This window comes from Talpa europaea (assembly GCF_964194135.1).
Source record: "Talpa europaea genome assembly, chromosome: 1".
Classification (NCBI taxonomy): domain Eukaryota; kingdom Metazoa; phylum Chordata; class Mammalia; order Eulipotyphla; family Talpidae; genus Talpa; species Talpa europaea.
The window spans coordinates 41,260,541-41,277,703 of record NC_140073.1 but is presented as its reverse complement, the minus strand read 5'-3'; the positions used below and the strand labels follow the sequence as shown (position 1 = coordinate 41,277,703).

Below are 17,163 nucleotides of genomic sequence, written 5' to 3'. Positions count from 1 at the left end.
AATGGAAGGGTTGGGGCCGGTATAGACTCAGGACTGGTGCTCCACCACAGAGGTTGTCCAGGCAAGTGGGTCTTGAGGGAGCACTTTTAGCATGCATTTAAATGACAGCACTAACATCCAGAAAAGTCTATAGAAGGTTGAAAATGACTCAGGGTCCAAGGGTAGGGCCCTTGCTTTAATCAAACCTGGAGAATAAAGTCAATTGCAAAAGAAACCAGGACTCAAACCCTTCTCATCTCTGCATAGGACTGGCTGTTTGTGCTTTATGCCTAGAGCTCCAGTAGAGTGAGATTAACATTGTACCTCTGCACCGCAAAGGTTTAACAGGTAGGCAAGGGAATGACCTGGCAGTATGAGCTCAGAGGGCCACTCGTAGGCACATAACAACACCCATGCCTCTCTCACTCTCTCCCAACAAGTTGTAAGGTACAGAGAAAGCTTAAAAATGGCATATTTCTCTGTAAGAAACAAAATCTCACAATAGAAACCACACAGCTTTTACACATGGAGGAATATGAGTCCCTGTGGTGAGTCTGCTTATACTGGAACTTGTTGGCCGTGACAGATGCAAGGACAGCTCTGGTTATGCTCTTGTGATACCTTATGATACCAAGAATGATTTCAAATATGTTTTAGGGTCTATTCTTATCTTTATAACTTTATTTCAAAAAGTAGTCTTAAGAAAGGAAAAGAAGATAAACTCAAATGTTTGCTCTGCCTATCCAACTATTTACCAATCCCTCAGACACAGCCTAGCTGCTCCATCTCACCTCTGGTAGGGAGAGGCTATTTTAATTAAAGTTATTGAGAGACTGCAGAAAATACATTAGAATGACTGAATTCTGGGCTGAAAATAAAAATAACCTTAAAAGCAACCTTGTCTGTAATGACTACTTCTTGCAATTTGCTAGGACCCACATAGATGAGTCATATTTCAAGGAGAATCTCAGGGAAACTTCTACCCAAACCAATAATCTTATTGGGTGAAGAGTAAATTCTCTGGGCAAATATTTAATTCGCAAATATCACTTTCCAACCTTCTCTACATACGTGTATAGTAGCTTACCTTTACTTTTTATACTGTTAGTATTTATTACAGAAAGGAAAACCTCTCTCCTGATCACTAATCGCCCACATGGACTATCACAGAGCTGTCACTTGCAGCTGTCAAAGCCAACACAATCCACTGCAAGCAGACACATCCTGTCACACACATTCTCACAAGAGCAGAAACTGTGTTCTTGTGATGAAATGATTTGATTTCACCAGCGAGAATTTATATCCTTATAAAGCTATAAACCAGTGACAGGAAATTCTGTGTAGTTTAGAGAACCAGTCTTTCTTCTTAAGACACACACAACTATTTTTATTTCAGGATGATATTATACATAAGGTGAATGAGTTTTTAAAACTCAGTTTGTACAAATCTTTATAGTCAACCAGAACAATAAACTTCTTTAATGGCTTACTAGTTTGAAAGTACATTAAGCCTTTAAGGCTCCAAGGTCACATGTTGGTAAGTTCACTTCCTGATACCAAGCCTCAATTTTGAGCTTCCAGCCTTTGGGAGCAACTTACTTACATTGATGAACATTTTGAATTTAGGCCAAAAAAGAAAATAGCCCGTGGATCTAAGCTCTTAACAGAGCCTAACAGTCTTCCTACATCCAAGGCCCAAGTTTCTGAAAGACCCATAGCTAATGAGGTTATAACTTTGTTCTCTCTTGCTCTTCACTCAAGGCATAATTCAATTCGAAGACAACTCAACCTGTCAAATCCGGACTTCAATATCCAGCAGCTTCAAAAACAGGAACAGTTGACTGGAATTGGTCGAATTAAACCTGAGTTATACAAGCAGAGGTCATTGGATAATGACGATGGGAGAAGGAGTAACAGCAAAGCCTGTGGGAAACTGAATTTCATTTTAAAATATGACTGTGACTTAGAGCAGCTCATAGTGAAGATCCACAAAGCTGTCAACTTGCCTGCCAAGGACTTTTCTGGGACTTCAGATCCTTATGTCAAGATCTATTTGCTTCCTGATCGGAAAACGAAACACCAGACTAAAGTTCACAGAAAGACCCTGAACCCTGTGTTTAATGAGGTGTTTTTGTTCCCGGTGCCCTACAATGACCTTGAAGCACGGAAGCTGCACTTCTCTGTGTACGACTTTGATAGGTTTTCTCGTCATGACTTAATTGGCCAAGTGGTGGTGGACCACTTCTTAGACTTGGCGGATTTCCCCAGGGAGTGCATTCTTTGGAAGGATATCGAATATGTCACCAATGTGAGTGCAGCATTTTTTCATTTGGGGGGGCTTCTTGGTCAGCATGCAAGCACATTACTTATACCTTCTTTTATTTGGGGGACAAAGTATAAAATTCATGCCAACGTACATATAGCCATTGCTTCAGAAACTCTTTGCTCCTCTCCAGAAATGGGTCTTTAACAATATCCATTTTAAAAATTTCAGGAATTATTCATGAAAGCAATATTAAAGAATAACATTCTCTCTTCTTGGCCTTCTAGTTCCTAGCTGTTCCCTTAGAGAAGATAGACACAGCCTATCCTCTTTCCACATTTTCTTTAGAGCTTTCTTCGGTTGTTTGTGCTAAATGCATCCCAGCATCCTAGTAACTGTGATCTGCAGCTGAGAAACCATAACTGTGAGAGACCATTGCCTGACCCTGAGTATCAGGTCGTTGCCCACGTTCCTGGGTCACCTCAGTCTCATTTTCTATGATCAGATCTCTAGCCTTAACCCCACAAGTGAGAATGACTGAGAAGAGTTGGCAACACATTTTAAAATACAGAATCCAAGTTATAAGGAGTTCAGTCTGAAAAGTACAGATACCGGCAAAACTAATCTGTAGAAGGTCAAATCCAATTTGGAACTTGGGAGAAAGGGCAGAAGTGCTATGTAGTGATGCCATATATTCATGTTTGCATTTTAAACACGAGACTGTGGTGGTGATATTTTTATTCCATTTGCGTCCTTTTCACAATCCTGCAGAGGTGAATTGACAGTCCTGAAATAGAAAGGAAAACTGAACTTTCTTAGGGTACTTCTGATATTTTAAAGCCACTTGTTTCTTTAACCTGCCCAAATTCCCCAAACAGTGTCATTAGCTTGTCTTCTTGAATATGAGCCCTTATGAGGCCTGCGTGGTTTTTCCCCCCTACATCCTAAGATACCAAGCACCATAATCATTACTTGACTTTGATGATGATACAGCTTAAATGCTGAATCATCCCATTTAGTGATAAGCTCTCTGCTCAGGCAGAGAGCACACAAATACCCACATTAGTACTTTCTCATCCTCAGCTGCTTTTGTGCAGTGGGAACTCACCAACATTTAGCTATTCCAAGGAGCACCTCGCATCATGACCACAAGATATCAGTGCCAGTTGCTCTAATAAGCAAAGTAGAGCATGGGGTTTTGCTGGCCTTTATCATAATGGTGAGGAAATTGAAGAAGGAGCTGGAGGAGGTACAGAGAACATCAGGTGATGAAACTAGGGTGATCTGGGAGATTGGAGAAGGAACAGAGCTCTTCAGCCTTAAAAGGTTGTTATATATGTAAACCCAAAAATGGATTTTGGGGAAGCAAAGGTTGTATCGTAAATTCTAGTTGCCCAAATCACGAGGCAGCTTAAGGAGCTTTAAAAATACAAAACAGGTAGACTGTTTATATGAGGATGTGAATGACTCCAGAATGAACTGCTCCCTGGGGTATTGACCAAATCTCCTTGAATATAGGCTGAAACACTGCCAGTCAACAGTGATGAGGTTTGAGATTAAGTCTGATCTCAGTGTGATATCATCTAGTGTGATAGCAGTTCATAATTTTTAAAAGATTTATTTTTATTCATTTTTGCATACAAGAATGGAGATGTAGGCCAGAGGTACAGGAGATGAGAGGATTCACCAGAGACAGAGCGGAGAGCAGAATAGGCAAATCTACTGAAATACACTGCTGAAGGGAGCAGCAGGCAAGACAGGAAAGGTCTGCTACGCAGTGTGGGTTAGCTCCCTGACCAGGAATTGAACCCAAGCCTCAGTGGATGGCAATGGCTTGATGGCACTGAAACTTTAACCCCTGCACCATCAGGGAAGCCCCCAGTTTATAATTTTTGACAAATAGATTCTATATCATAGCTGGCATGGTTACTAAAAAGCTTAACAGGAATCTTGCTATGAGTTGCCTTGTAGAGACTTTCCAGTGAGAATAAAACTATTGCATAGTGGCTATCAGAATTCTGAATAAGACTGATTCCTTTTGGGAAAGTCTCTTATTGCATTTTCCTTGCGGGCCTACAATGTTGAAAGTCAGCCTGCAGAGACCTTCAGATCAGTGCCATCTTAGCACTCTTCTGGGACTAAGAGCGTCTCATCCGTTGTTGGAAAATCCTAGATTTTCATAGAGTTGAGCATAAATTGAAATTATTTATCAAGGAAGAAAGGCCATAAGGATAAATATTTTCATTTGTTTCCTCAGGCAAACAATAACTTTTGAACACTGGGCTAGGCCTTGTATGGTCAATAGAAGAGGAGAGATCCTGAGAATGGAATGATAGATTATTTCAGATTTGTCATATATTTTCTAAAATTTCATTTTAAAATGATTAATGGGAGCTGTTTTGCTATACTGTTTGGAATGTGATTCTATAGAAACTGAGCATGAAGATCTGAGATTTGCCAATGTTCAATTTTTATAACACAGCATATTCAATTTTTATAACCCGGGGTGTATGATTTGTATGCACAAATGGGGGGAATCATTCAATGAATATCTGTGAACCTCCTGAAGAATCGTGCATCATTACTTCTTTGCTGAGCCTTGGGTACTCCCTCATCACATCCCCTCCCAGTCTGCTGCTGCCAAGAGGAAACCACCACCCTGTATTTTATTTATGTTGAGACATATTTGCAAGACATTGTGTTATTGGGCATTGTCTATTTCTGCTTTTCGGAACTTTAATTTGACTTGGGGTATTTTTTGGCCTACATTGACTGTGACAGTTAAGCAAAGAGATGAATGAAGCTGTATTTCATGTATTTTCATTGGTAAACTATTCCATTCTGTTAGGTGTAACAAATTAGCTTTTTTATATTGATAATAGGTGGGTTTTTACTTTCTGGTCATCTGAATAATAGTACAGATAACACTTCTGTGCACATCTACTAATTCTCATGCTTGATAATTTATCCAGGATGTATTTCTAGTAGACGTAAGGCATATAGACCTTCAACATTTTTAAACAATGCCAAGTTCTTTTTTTTTTTAAATAATAAATTTTATTTTTATATTCCCCATACAATTGCAACCCCCACATTCTGACCCCAATCCCTCCCCTCCCGCCCCTCACCCCCCCAAAAGTGTCTCTGGTTCATAGTTTTTTGTTGATTTTGATTTTCGCTTTCTTATAGTTATTCATTTTTCTGGTCCCTTATTTAAGTTTTCTAGATTCCTGCTATGAGTGAGACCATCCGGTATTTTTCTTTTTCTTTTTGGCTTATTTCGCTGAGCATGATCCCTTCCAGCGCCATCCATGTTGCTGCAAATTGCATGTGTTTATCTTTTTTGAATGCTGAGTAATATTCCATGGTATATATGTACCACATCTTCTTAATCCAGTCATCTATTTTTGGGCATTTGGGCTGTTTCCAAAGCTTAGCTATTGTAAACAGTGCTGCTATAAACATAGGGTTGCAGGTGTTCTTTGGAATTGATGTTTCTGTGTCCTTTGGGTAAATACCTAGGAGTGGAATTGCTGGATCATATGGAAGCTCTATATTTAGTAGGTCCAGAAATCTCCACATCGCTCTCCATAGTGGTTGGACCAGTTTGCACTCCCACCAACAGTGCAGAAGAGTTCCTTTTTCTCCACACCCTCGCCAACACTTCTTGTTGCTAGTTTTTTTAATATGTGCCATTCTCGCTGGTGTAAGATGGTATCTCATGGTAGTTTTGATTTGCATTTCCCTGATTACAAGTGATGTTGAACATTTTTTCATATGCGTGTTGGCCATTTGCATTTCCTCTTCAGAGAAGTTTCTTTTTAGCTCTTCTGCCCATTTTTTGACTGGATTATTTTCTTTGTTGTTATTGAGTCTCATCAGCTCTTTGCAGATTTTTGTGATCAGTCCTTTATCATTAGTGTTGGGTGCAAAAATGTTCTCCCAGTTGGTGGGGTTTCTCTTTGTTTTTGTTATTGTCTCTTTTGCTGTGCAGAAGCTCTTTAATTTGATATAGTCCCAGCTGTTTATCTTTGCCTTCACTATCACTGCTTTGGGTGATGTGTCTGTAAAGATGTCTTTGATGTGCAAATCATGTAGTGTTTCGCCTATATTTCCTTCTATATATTTTATGGTTTCAGGTCTTATGTCTAGTTCTTTAATCCATTTTGAGTTGATTTTTGTGTATGGTGTGAGGTAGTGGTCAAGCTTCATTCTTTTGCATGTAGCGACCCAGTTTTCCCAGCACCATTTATTGAACAAACTTTCTTTGCTCCAATGCATAGTCTTTGCTCCTTTGTCAAAGATTAGTTGACCATAAATCTGTGGGTTTATTTATGGATTTTCTATTCGATTCCATTGGTCTGTGTGTCTGTTCTTGTTCCAATACCATGCAGTTTTGATGATTATGGCTTTGTAGTATAGTTTGAAGTCTGGGAGTGTAATGCCTCCATTCCCTTCTTTTTTTTTCAGGAGAGCTTTGGCTATTCGGGGTTTTTAGTGATTCCATATGAATTTCATCAATAATTGTTCTATTTCTTTGAAGAATGACATTGAAATTTTGATTGGAATAGCATTGAATCTGTATATTGCTTTTGGTAGGATGGCCATTTTAATAATGTTTATTCTTCCAATCCATGAGCAGGGGATGTCTTTCCATTTCTTTGTGTCTTCTTCTATTTCTTTTAACAGTGTTTTATAGTTTTCTTTGTATAGGTCCTTTACCTCTTTTGTTAGATTTATTCCCAAATATTTGATTTTTTTTGTTTCAATAATAAAAGGGATGGTTTTTTTGATTTCTTCTTCAGATTTATTGTTTGTGTATAGGAAGGCTACTGACTTTTGCGTGTTGATTTTGTATCCTGCCACTTTACTGAACTGATTGATGAGTTGAATTAGTTTTTCTGTGGAGTTTTTGGGGTTCTCTATGTATATTATCATATCATCTGCAAATAGTGATAGTTTGACTTCTTCTTTTCCTATTTGGATTCCTTGGATGTCTTTCTCTTGTCTTATTGCTCTGGCTAGGACTTCCAGTATTATATTGAAGAGCAGTGGTGAGAGTGGACATCCTTGTCTTGTTCCAGATCTTAATGGAATTGCTTTCAGCTTTTCACCATTGAGAATGATACTGGCTGTTGGCTTCTCATAGATGGCCTTTATGATGTTGAGGTATGTTCCTTGTATCCCAAGAATTTCAAGGGCTTTTATCATGAATGGGTGTTGCACTTTGTCGAAAGCTTTCTCAGCATCTATTGATATTATCATATGGTTTTTATATTTCTTTTTGTTGATGTGTTGGATAACGTTGATTGATTTTCGGATGTTGAACCATCCTTGTGTCCCTGGAATGAATCCAACTTTGTCGTTGTGAATTATCTTATGGATACATTGTTGGATTCTGATAGCTAAAATTTTATTGAGGATTTTTGCATCAGTGTTCATTAGGGAGATTGGCCTGTAGTTTTCCTTTTTTGTGTTGTCCTTGTTCGGTTTTGGTATTAGTGTAATGTTGGCTTCATAGAACGTGTTTGGTATTGTCCCTTCCTTCTCAATTTTTTGGGAGAGTTTATGAAGGATAGGCACTAATTCGTCTCTGAATGTTTGGTAGAATTCATTTGTAAATCCATCAGGTCCTGGGCTTTTGTTTTTGGGGAGGTTTTTGATTACCATTTCAATTTTGCTAATTGTAATTGGTCTGTTTAGGTGTTCTGTTTCTTCTTTATCTAGCTTTGGGTGATTGTAGAGTTGTAGGAATTTGTCCATCTCCTCTAGATTGTTGAACTTGTTTCCATATAACTGTTCATAGTAGTTACTGATTATTCTTTTGATTTCTGCTGTGTCCGTTGTGATTTCTCCTCTTTCATTTGTGATCCTGTTTATTTGTGCTTTCTCCTTTTTTTCCTTTGTGAGCCTGGCTAGGGGTTTGTCTATTTTATTGATTTTTTTCAAAGAACCAGCTCTTGGTTTCATTGATCTTTTGGATTGTTTTTTTAGTTTCAATTTCATTTATTTCTGCTTTGGTTTTTATTATTTCTTTTCTTCTACTGGTTTTGGGGTTTTTTTGTTGTTCTTTTTCTAGATCTTTGATCTTCGAGATTAGGTCGTTTCTTTGAGTTCTTTCTTGTTTCTTGATGTGAGCTTCTATTGCTGTATATTTTCCTCTTATTACTGCTTTTGCTACATCCCATACATTTAGGATATTGTTGTCCTCCTTGTCATTCAATTCAAGGAATTTTTTAATTTCTTCTTTGATCTCCTCATTAGTCCAGTGGTCTTCCAGTAGTGTGGTTTTTAATCTCCATGAGGTAGGAAAGTTCCTTGCCTTCTTTTTATGGTTTATTTCTAGTTTGATGCCTTCATGGTCAGAAAACATGGTTGGTATGATTTCAGTCTTGGTGTATCTGTTGATGTTTGTCTTGTGCCCCAGTATGTGATCGATCCTGGAGAATGATCCATGTGCGCTTGAGAAAAATGTGTACTCCGTTTTTTGGGGGTTTAGTGTTCTATAGATGTCTGTTAAGCCCAAATGCTCTAGGTCCTTATTTAGAGCTTTAGTTTCTTTACTTATTTTTTGTCTTGTTGATCTATCCATTGTTGATAGTGGTGTGTTGAAGTCTCCCACTACGTATGTGTTTTCTCTGATGTCTGTTTTCAGAGAGGACAACAGTTGTCTGATATATTTTGGTGCTCCTTCGTTTGGTGAGTATATGTTAATGAGTGTTATTTCTTCTTGAAGTATTGTCCCCTTGATCATAATGTAGTGACCATTAGGGTCTCTTTTTATTTTTTTGAGTTTGAAGTCTGTTTTATCTGATATAAGTATAGCTGTTCCTGCTTTCTTTTTTGGTCCATTTGCTTGTAGGATTGTTTTCCATCCTTTAACTTTGAGCCTATTTTTATCTTTTGTAGCTAAATGTGTTTCCTGGAGACAGCAAAAGGTTAGGTTTTGTTTCTTAATCCAGGCTGCAACTCTGTGTCTTTTTATTGAAGAGTTTAGTCCATTTACATTTAGAGTTAATATTGATATGTTAACATCTGTATTTGCCATTGTGTTTGTCTTTCCTTTGATTTTATTTATTTATTCTTTTAATAACTTTTCTTTTTGGCCTTCTTTCGTTGTTATTCTTCCCTCTGAGGTTCTGGCTTTAGGATTCCTTGTAGTATTTTTTGGAGTGGGGGTTTAGTCGTAATGAAATTCCAGAGCTTCTCTTTGTCTGGGAAGGTCCTTATTCTTTCTTCATAGAGGAAGGAGAGCTTTGCGGGATAGAGTAACAATGCCAAGTTCTTTACTGCAGTGATTGTACAAATTAATTCTCTCACTGGTGAGATAAAGTAGTTCCTAATGCAATACAATCTCACCACTCTTGAATTTGCTACAGTTTTAAAGTGTGTGCATAAGAGTGCATGTAAAGTGGCTTATAATTTGTATTTCCTTGGTTGTCAAGGTTAATCATCTTTTGATATGTTTATTGATCATTTTCATTTCCTTTCTCATGACCTTCTTGTTCAGCACTTTTTGTATTATTTTCTTTATGATTTATATGTTCTTTATCTGGTCTAGATGCAGATATCTTGTTGGATGTTTATCACATACATCATCTCTCAGTTTATGGCTGCCTTTGGCTGACTTGATGGCATCTTTTGATCAATAGAGGGTCTTGTGTTTCATGCAGTAAAGCATATCATTATTTTCCATTGTTAGCCCTTTTACACCTTGTTTCAGAAATTCATTTTTACTCGATCATTAAAATAGGCAAAACTTAGACGGAGGTCCATAGGATATTCAACCAAGGTCATAATAGCTGAACAGTTGTCAAATGGGAATCAGGACTATATTTTTCAACAGTCAATTGAGTCACTTGCGAAAAGATGTCTCAAACGTATTTACTTTGCTAGTTTATTTCTTTCCACCCTCTGACCTGGCCAGGTCCTACTAAACTCTCAGGTTCCAGCTAAATGCCACTTCCTTGGAGAACTCTACTCTGAGCTCAGAACTGGGATAGGTTCTTCTGGGATTTGCTTCCATGGCACTCTGTACTTCTGTCATTACTCATCATACTTTCTTTTATGTATTTGTTCAATTTTCTTGATTCCCCATTAGATGGTTTTGTGAGTGCAAAGAACATATCTGGTGTGTTTACTACTGTGTTCCCAGGCTCAGTGAAATAATTAATAAGCACTTGCTGAATAAAATGAAGCTCCTTAAAGCTAATTTGGTGAGGCTCGAGGGACTGATTTGATTGGGGGTGTTATGTAGTGCTGAACCTATAACTAATCTTTTTTATTTTATACTTTATTTCTCCAAGGAGATAATGAGTTTTATAAATGTAAGCAGTCAAATAAAAATTATCTTTATACCTTCCTATGAAGGAACAGAATAGTAGTTATTGAGTGTAGAAATCATAGTTTTTAATTAAACATCTCAAATTCTGAAGTCAGATCAATTAGTAACAGTGTGCTGTATCTCTGTAGGGATTGTATCAATCAAGAGCACTGGAGAGAAGGTCGTGGTTAGGAAAGATCTTTTGGCAAGAACCACCATTTCCCAGTAAGTCACCAAAATGTCTCTAGGTCTTTTAGGAAACAGGGGGTGGGATTATTCCTTTGGCCATAGACTCTCAAATCTACAGGAAAGATGATACTTAGACATCAGGGGATGGGCCCTGCTCTAAAAGGAATGCCCTCCCCACATCACCGTGGCAAAGCTGGAGCATCATTAATGCTACCCACATGTGACTGGCACTGTTGTAAGTAAACATGTAAGGGCAAGATTATCACCAAGAGAACAAATGTTCATATTGAGCATATTAGGCTCTCTGAGAGCCGAGACCGCTTCCTGAAATGTGTGAAAGAAATTGTGGTACAAACATCAAGTGTAATTATGTATGGAGAATTTATATTTAATCTAAAGAAAAGTAGCTATCCGAGGAGTGGATGACTACATGAAAAGCCTTGCCTGGAATTGTTGGCTTTGCCTTAAGATGGGTCTCTCTGATAAAAAGGTTATTTTCTAGAGATTTCCCTCAGTCTAGGTTATCTACATTCTTTATGGTTATGGTAACAGTTTCTCTCAAGCCTCACATGGCCTCCATTGACCTTAGTTCCGCCTACCAAGGTAAAAAAAAAAAAAAAGAAAAAAGAAAATCATCCGGAAAAAAAAGGAAGCCAAAGAGAAAGGTGCTTGGTTCGATTGAAGTGCCAGCCTCCACCCAGAGAAGCACTTTGTGAGAACCCATGGAAAGGAGTCTGAGCTGCTGGAGCCCATCCCTGTGGATTCACGGCATGGTAGGGGTGAAAAAAAAAAAACAACCCTTTGAGGGCCAGGTGAATGTTAGCTGTTGTGTCTGTACTCTTGGCATTTTCAGTGTTCCGCACTTACCATTGACTCCCTGGCAAATAGGCACTGAAGACCTCAACAGCCTCTCTCAGTGGGTTGCTCAGAAGCTGATTCAGGGACTTTCTCTGGAAGCTACTGTCATCTTAGCTAAACTGATTTGAACAAGATGGCAGGGTTCCCATGTGATCACATTGTAAGTCCTGAGGGTCCCTCTGCCAGTATGGATCCCAGTTCACAAAGAGGAAGGATGCATTTACAATGACATGGGCCTTTTTTTCATGTTAGGAACTTAGAAACCTTACATTTCCTTCAAAATTTGACTCTGAGGGTCATAGAAAAATCCACTATTAGGTAATACTGATTTAAGAATTTCCTCATTCTGTCTCCCAAGGTCCTAGAACCATTTCTAGACCTGACAGAGGTGAACACCTGGAACCACTCAAGGAAAGATATGGTATTTGGGGAGACTCGGGATGCTTGCTTCTAACAGTTGAATACAAATGGGACAGGCAGTAATTTTATCAGGAATGGGATGTTTAGAGTGCTGACTTCCGCTTCCACAAAGCAGGAATGATTTGCTTACTACTTCAGCCGAAAGCATATATTAATAATATGGACTTATTGGAGGGAATCAGCATTACTGTAATATAAGCATACCATTCAACTGGCAGAAAATGGGGGAAGGTAACAAAGCCGTTGTCGAACTTTGGGAGACAGGCATCACAGAGCAGATAGGAGCTGGCCCAGAGGGCCTCTGGCACTTGTCCATCTCAGGGAGAAAAGTTGCCACTTCTCAGGGCCAGAGAGTTCACTGATTCTCAGCCCATCATTTTCCCTTCGTGTGATCCCTCAGACATGGTATCCCTCAGAATCTAGGTTATTCAGAGGGAGTAAAAATGACAGAACTGTGGAATGGAACATCTGAAGGCAGGGAATAATAAAGCTGTAGGTCCCTGTAAAAAGACTTGGTAGCTTTTATCCTAGTATAAGTACCAGGATACATTTATCAATTTATCATTTCTTTAGGCTTTGCATCTAGGTTATTTTTCATGTTTAGGGAATCCTTGATAAATTCTTCAGTAAAGTGGTGTTATGTTAACTCTCAATTACCATTTGTCTGGAAATATCACTATTTCACATTTGTAATTTAAAAAAATATGAGTATACAAGTCTTCTCTGGATAGTGACTTTTTTCAGCAATTATTAGTTAGCTTCTTGTTCCAAACTCTTAGTTTTAAGAAGTCAGCAATTTAATTGTGCTTTTCTGTACTCTATGCTTTTCTTTACTCTGTGCCGTATTTTTACACATGAAAGGATTTATTAATCCTCTCATGAAAAATCTGCACAATCACCACAGATACACCTAAAGTCACTGAAAATCTTTACCCCTTTCTTTTCCCCAGCACCAACCTTGGCCTTTGCAGTCCCCCTGACTTTCTTCATTCTGTTCTTGCATTCTTTTTGCTATTTTCTTGAGGTCTTTTTCTTCTCATATAGGCTGTGTCTTGCAAGTCTATGTTTGGGTTCATTTTTCTATGCATCATCCAAGGAATTGTAAATCATGCCAAAGCCAGGTGTCTTGCCACCTCCAAAATAGATAGGTTCTGAATCCAAATACAAAAATGACATCAGGGGCAGGCTTGTACGTTTTAGCTAGTTTTCCCCAATTTCTGTGTTAAGTACTGTTGCCTTCTCCAAATGAAGAGCTGTCAATGATTTTTTTTTTTTTTTTTTTTGCTGAAGCTTTTGTGGGTCATGAACGTCCTCATCCGGGTAGCTACTGTGTCGTTCATGATGGCAGTGGCTCTTCAGGTGGCTGGGGAGGGAAAGAGCTATGCCATATATTATGCCATATATTAATACTTCTCTTTATATGCAAATTGATGATAGGAATAGCGTGAATTTTTAAAACTTGATGGTTTATCTTGCTTGGAATTCAAATGGTGTCCCAATTTTGAAGATGAAAATTCCCAGTCGCAATTTCTTAGAATATGATCTTTTTTTCTGACACTTCTTAACTCCTTTTAGATATTTTTACACCAACTCTCTATCTTCCATCTTTCTTTTTTCTATTGTTGGTGTATCCTGAGTAGTTTTTTAATGTCTGTTTTTCAGTTCAGCAAATCTTCAGCAGTTTCCAATTACCTATTTAATAAGTTCATTGCATTTTCTATTTGTTAGTGTAATTTTCATTTCTAGAAGTTTTATTTGATTCCCATAACCTCAGTCATTTGTATAATCATTTGGTCCTTTTTTAGTATTCTGATACTTATTAAAAAATTAGTTTAAATGTATCAGCCTACTTACTATTTTTCAATCAGACAGTTAAAAAATAGGTGGTTCTAGACATCTCTTTTGTGTTTGAGACATAAAAAATGAAAGTGGTAAGGAAAAGGGCAATGCTTCCTACTTCGAAAACTCCTTTCCATCAAAACTCTCCTCCTAACTGCCACACTGATGTCTTCAGCTTATGTCTTATTGGCCGAGCCTATCACACAGCCATCCTCACACTCAAGAAAGAGATCTAAAACACAGTTTTTAATCACGCAGCCTATTTGCTGGAGTGTGTTTGGGTAAGGGCTTAAATCGGTGCTAAGTTAGCTAGTGTGTGGTGTCTGCCCCAGTGGCACAGCAGGAGCTGCTCAGGAAGCTTTAATGGAATGTGAGTGTGAGTTGCAGCATTTCCTGCCCCCTTCGCACCCCCAGACATGCTGGATGCACAGAGGACTACGGGCAGACAACTGAGAAGGCGGACAGACTGCCGGCACCCCTGTGTGTGCATGTGGAGGTGACGCCCAAGCTCATAGAAGATGGCAGCGGGTGCTGACATTTGTCTCTATGAAATCTACCCTTGTTTTGGTTATTTTAGATGAAATTTGAAAGAGTAAATTCATAAGAGAAATAAAAACATTTATAAAAATCCTTTATATGAACCTGTATGTGAATATCTATAGAAGTATTATTCACGGACCAAAATGACAAACCACCTGAGTGTCCTTTGATGGACACTTAACATCTATATACCGGTATAGAAGTAGGATAATCAATAAGGAAGTTTCCCGAAAAGGTAAGAAACAGGATCTAAACAGTAGGCCAATTTGCTTGCTTTAGATAAGCAAAGGGGCAAATTTTCTTTATTATAGGAAATAATGAGAAAGTATGCAAGGGGCAGGTGCAAATAAATGTGTAGATTTGTAGGTGTGTAGTTGAGTATAAAACATAAGAATGTGCAAAAGGAATGGTAAAAATTTATCATTTTGAGGACTAACTCATATCCACGGCAGTAGCTACCCAGTAGGCATGAGCTAGATTAAGAAGAAACTTCAAGGCCAGCAAAGGAGGAAATCAGAATGCAATGGCAATGTCTGCTGTAAGTTTTGAACAACTGACTCCCTTTGGTATTCCAGCTAATTCCTTCTAGTTGATCATTCAGGTATTTGCTCTGTGCGTACATTAGTCTCTGTCTGCCATGACCTATTTTTCCCCATCCTCTCTGTTCACCCAAATGTTAATGTCTTAAAGTCAAAACTCCCCTGCTGATCAAAAGTCCTCTCTTTAGCCGTCATCTCATTAAATAAGCCTTCCATATATCCACCTAAGAACAGATTAGGTGACTCTTGTTTGCCCTGAAAGTATCCTTTTTGTACCTCTTCACAGCCATTCTCACATTTGGTTGTATCTGTTTACCCTTGCCTACCCCACTAAACTAGTTGCACCTAGTGGACAAAGTCTGTGACTGTATTTTTCGTTCTTGCATCTAGGTTATTTTTCATGTTTAGGGAATCCTTGAGAAATTCTTTAGCAAAGTGCTACTTAGAAAACGAAAAGGTTGATGATACATGTTTTCTTAGTGAATAAATGAAAGAAAGAAAAATAAAATTGCTCCAATATAATGAATATATCGTAAGTGGAATTTTCTAAAAGCAGAGACTGAGAGGGATCCTTATACAGGTGACTAAATGGAGGGACTGTTCTCAAGTGAAATCCATAAGGAAGTAAGGGGAACAGGATAGCCAAGATGGGGTTTTAGCAATAGCCTGTCCTGGTCCTGATCACTCAGACAGCTGTGGGACATAAATGACACTCTGGGACTAGGGGGCTTTTTACCCTGTCTTTATCATTAATTGCAGATCATCCCTGGGGAAAAAGTGTAACTTGGCAATCATTTTTAAGGTGGCTCCCATCAGCTAAGGGGAATTCACCTGGGAAGAATGCAGCCATGAGCTGTTGGCAGCCACCAAGCACAGCAGCTCAGGAATGGGTGCCCCAGGCTGGTAAAGGGAATCCCAGGGGATACAGTGGCCTCTACTCCAGTGTGATGAAACAGAACAATGGCAGAGGGGTTTAAGGGACAAGGAGAGACCCTGATTCAAGTGACCTCTGAGATGTAAAGAAATGAAGAGGAGAAGAGACCATCCTTTCTTCCTATTTCCCACCCAACAGTCTCCATTTCTATACAAGCCTGTGCCTGCTGCCTCTGCTTGGGTTCCAAAGGCAGGTGTCCTCATGGAGAGCTGGGTGCTCCTGAGAGGGAGACTGGCTTTCCAGAGTGATGAAGTGGACTCCACCTGGTGCATTCTTACCAGGGGACATCTTAACTCCATGAAAAATTTCTCCTACAAAACTGGATCAGCTGAAAGAGGGCTTAATAGAGTTGTCAAGGACAATAGATTCATCTCTGCAGATGAGACTAGTCAGGTAGACTGTTCCCCTGGGACTGCCTTTAATGGTCTTCCACCTGTGGAAGCATTACTGTCCAAAATACTGAGCCAGTTCCCTGACAGAAAACCTTGTCCCATGGATTGGCATTTTCTTGCTTGGAAAATGAGTTTTGAGCCTTTGGAGAATCAAAGCAGTCTGTGGTATTTACAATACAGCCTTACTGTCCAGTAGCTAAGTGTAGTCTAATTCTGACAGATGGCTCTCAAGGGAAATTTTCTTTCAGATTGGATTATGCTTCCATGCTGAAATGCTCTAATTAAGGGGAGTCTATAAACATAGTGGGGGAGTGAAAGGGAGGGGAAGTTAGGCAGTTTCTTAGAAGCTGTGTTGGAAAATGGCCATGTTTGCAATCTTTATCTTCTCAACCCCACACTCTGCTCCACCGAGAATCTAGGCCACTGCTGTGCTGAACATGGTCGCGCTCCATCCGTGGTCAGCTTTCTGCAAGGAGCCCTAACTTCATTTCCTACAAAGTACTGCCTCGCTATCCTCATCTCTGGTTTTTTTAGTCCTTATTGACTATTAAGTTAACCAACTTGGTAACTATCTTGAAGTATCTCTTCCAGAATAAATAAATCATTAAAATGTGCATGACTAACCCTAACTCATCTATCAATTTAACTATGTTAAACATTGCTAACCTTTCTTTTTATATATAAGTCTAATACTTCGGTTTTAACGTATTTAAAACTCAAGATACTGCTGTATTACATTTCTTAATTCTTACCAGTTTGAGACCGGAAAAATGCACTTGGCTGACAGATACAGAATGATGGATTTTGGATGAGTCAGTTGAAAAACTATTTTGAAAGTCGGGGAGTGAGTTCTGGGTCAGGAAATGAGTTCTAGATCTCTATCACTT

General features: G+C 38.8%; 1 protein-coding gene across 1 annotated transcript in view; it reads left to right on the top strand.

Moving 5' to 3' along the window:
- Nucleotides 1-17,163, top strand: part of SYT9 (synaptotagmin 9) — a gene marked incomplete at both ends in the record, with an annotated part of 167,346 nt that overhangs the window by 62,505 nt on the left and 87,678 nt on the right. Inside the window, one exon of the mRNA XM_084241272.1 lies at nucleotides 1,741-2,287. Coding sequence (XP_084097398.1) covers nucleotides 1,741-2,287 — 547 coding nt within the window. The remainder of the gene's footprint in view (nucleotides 1-1,740; nucleotides 2,288-17,163) is intronic.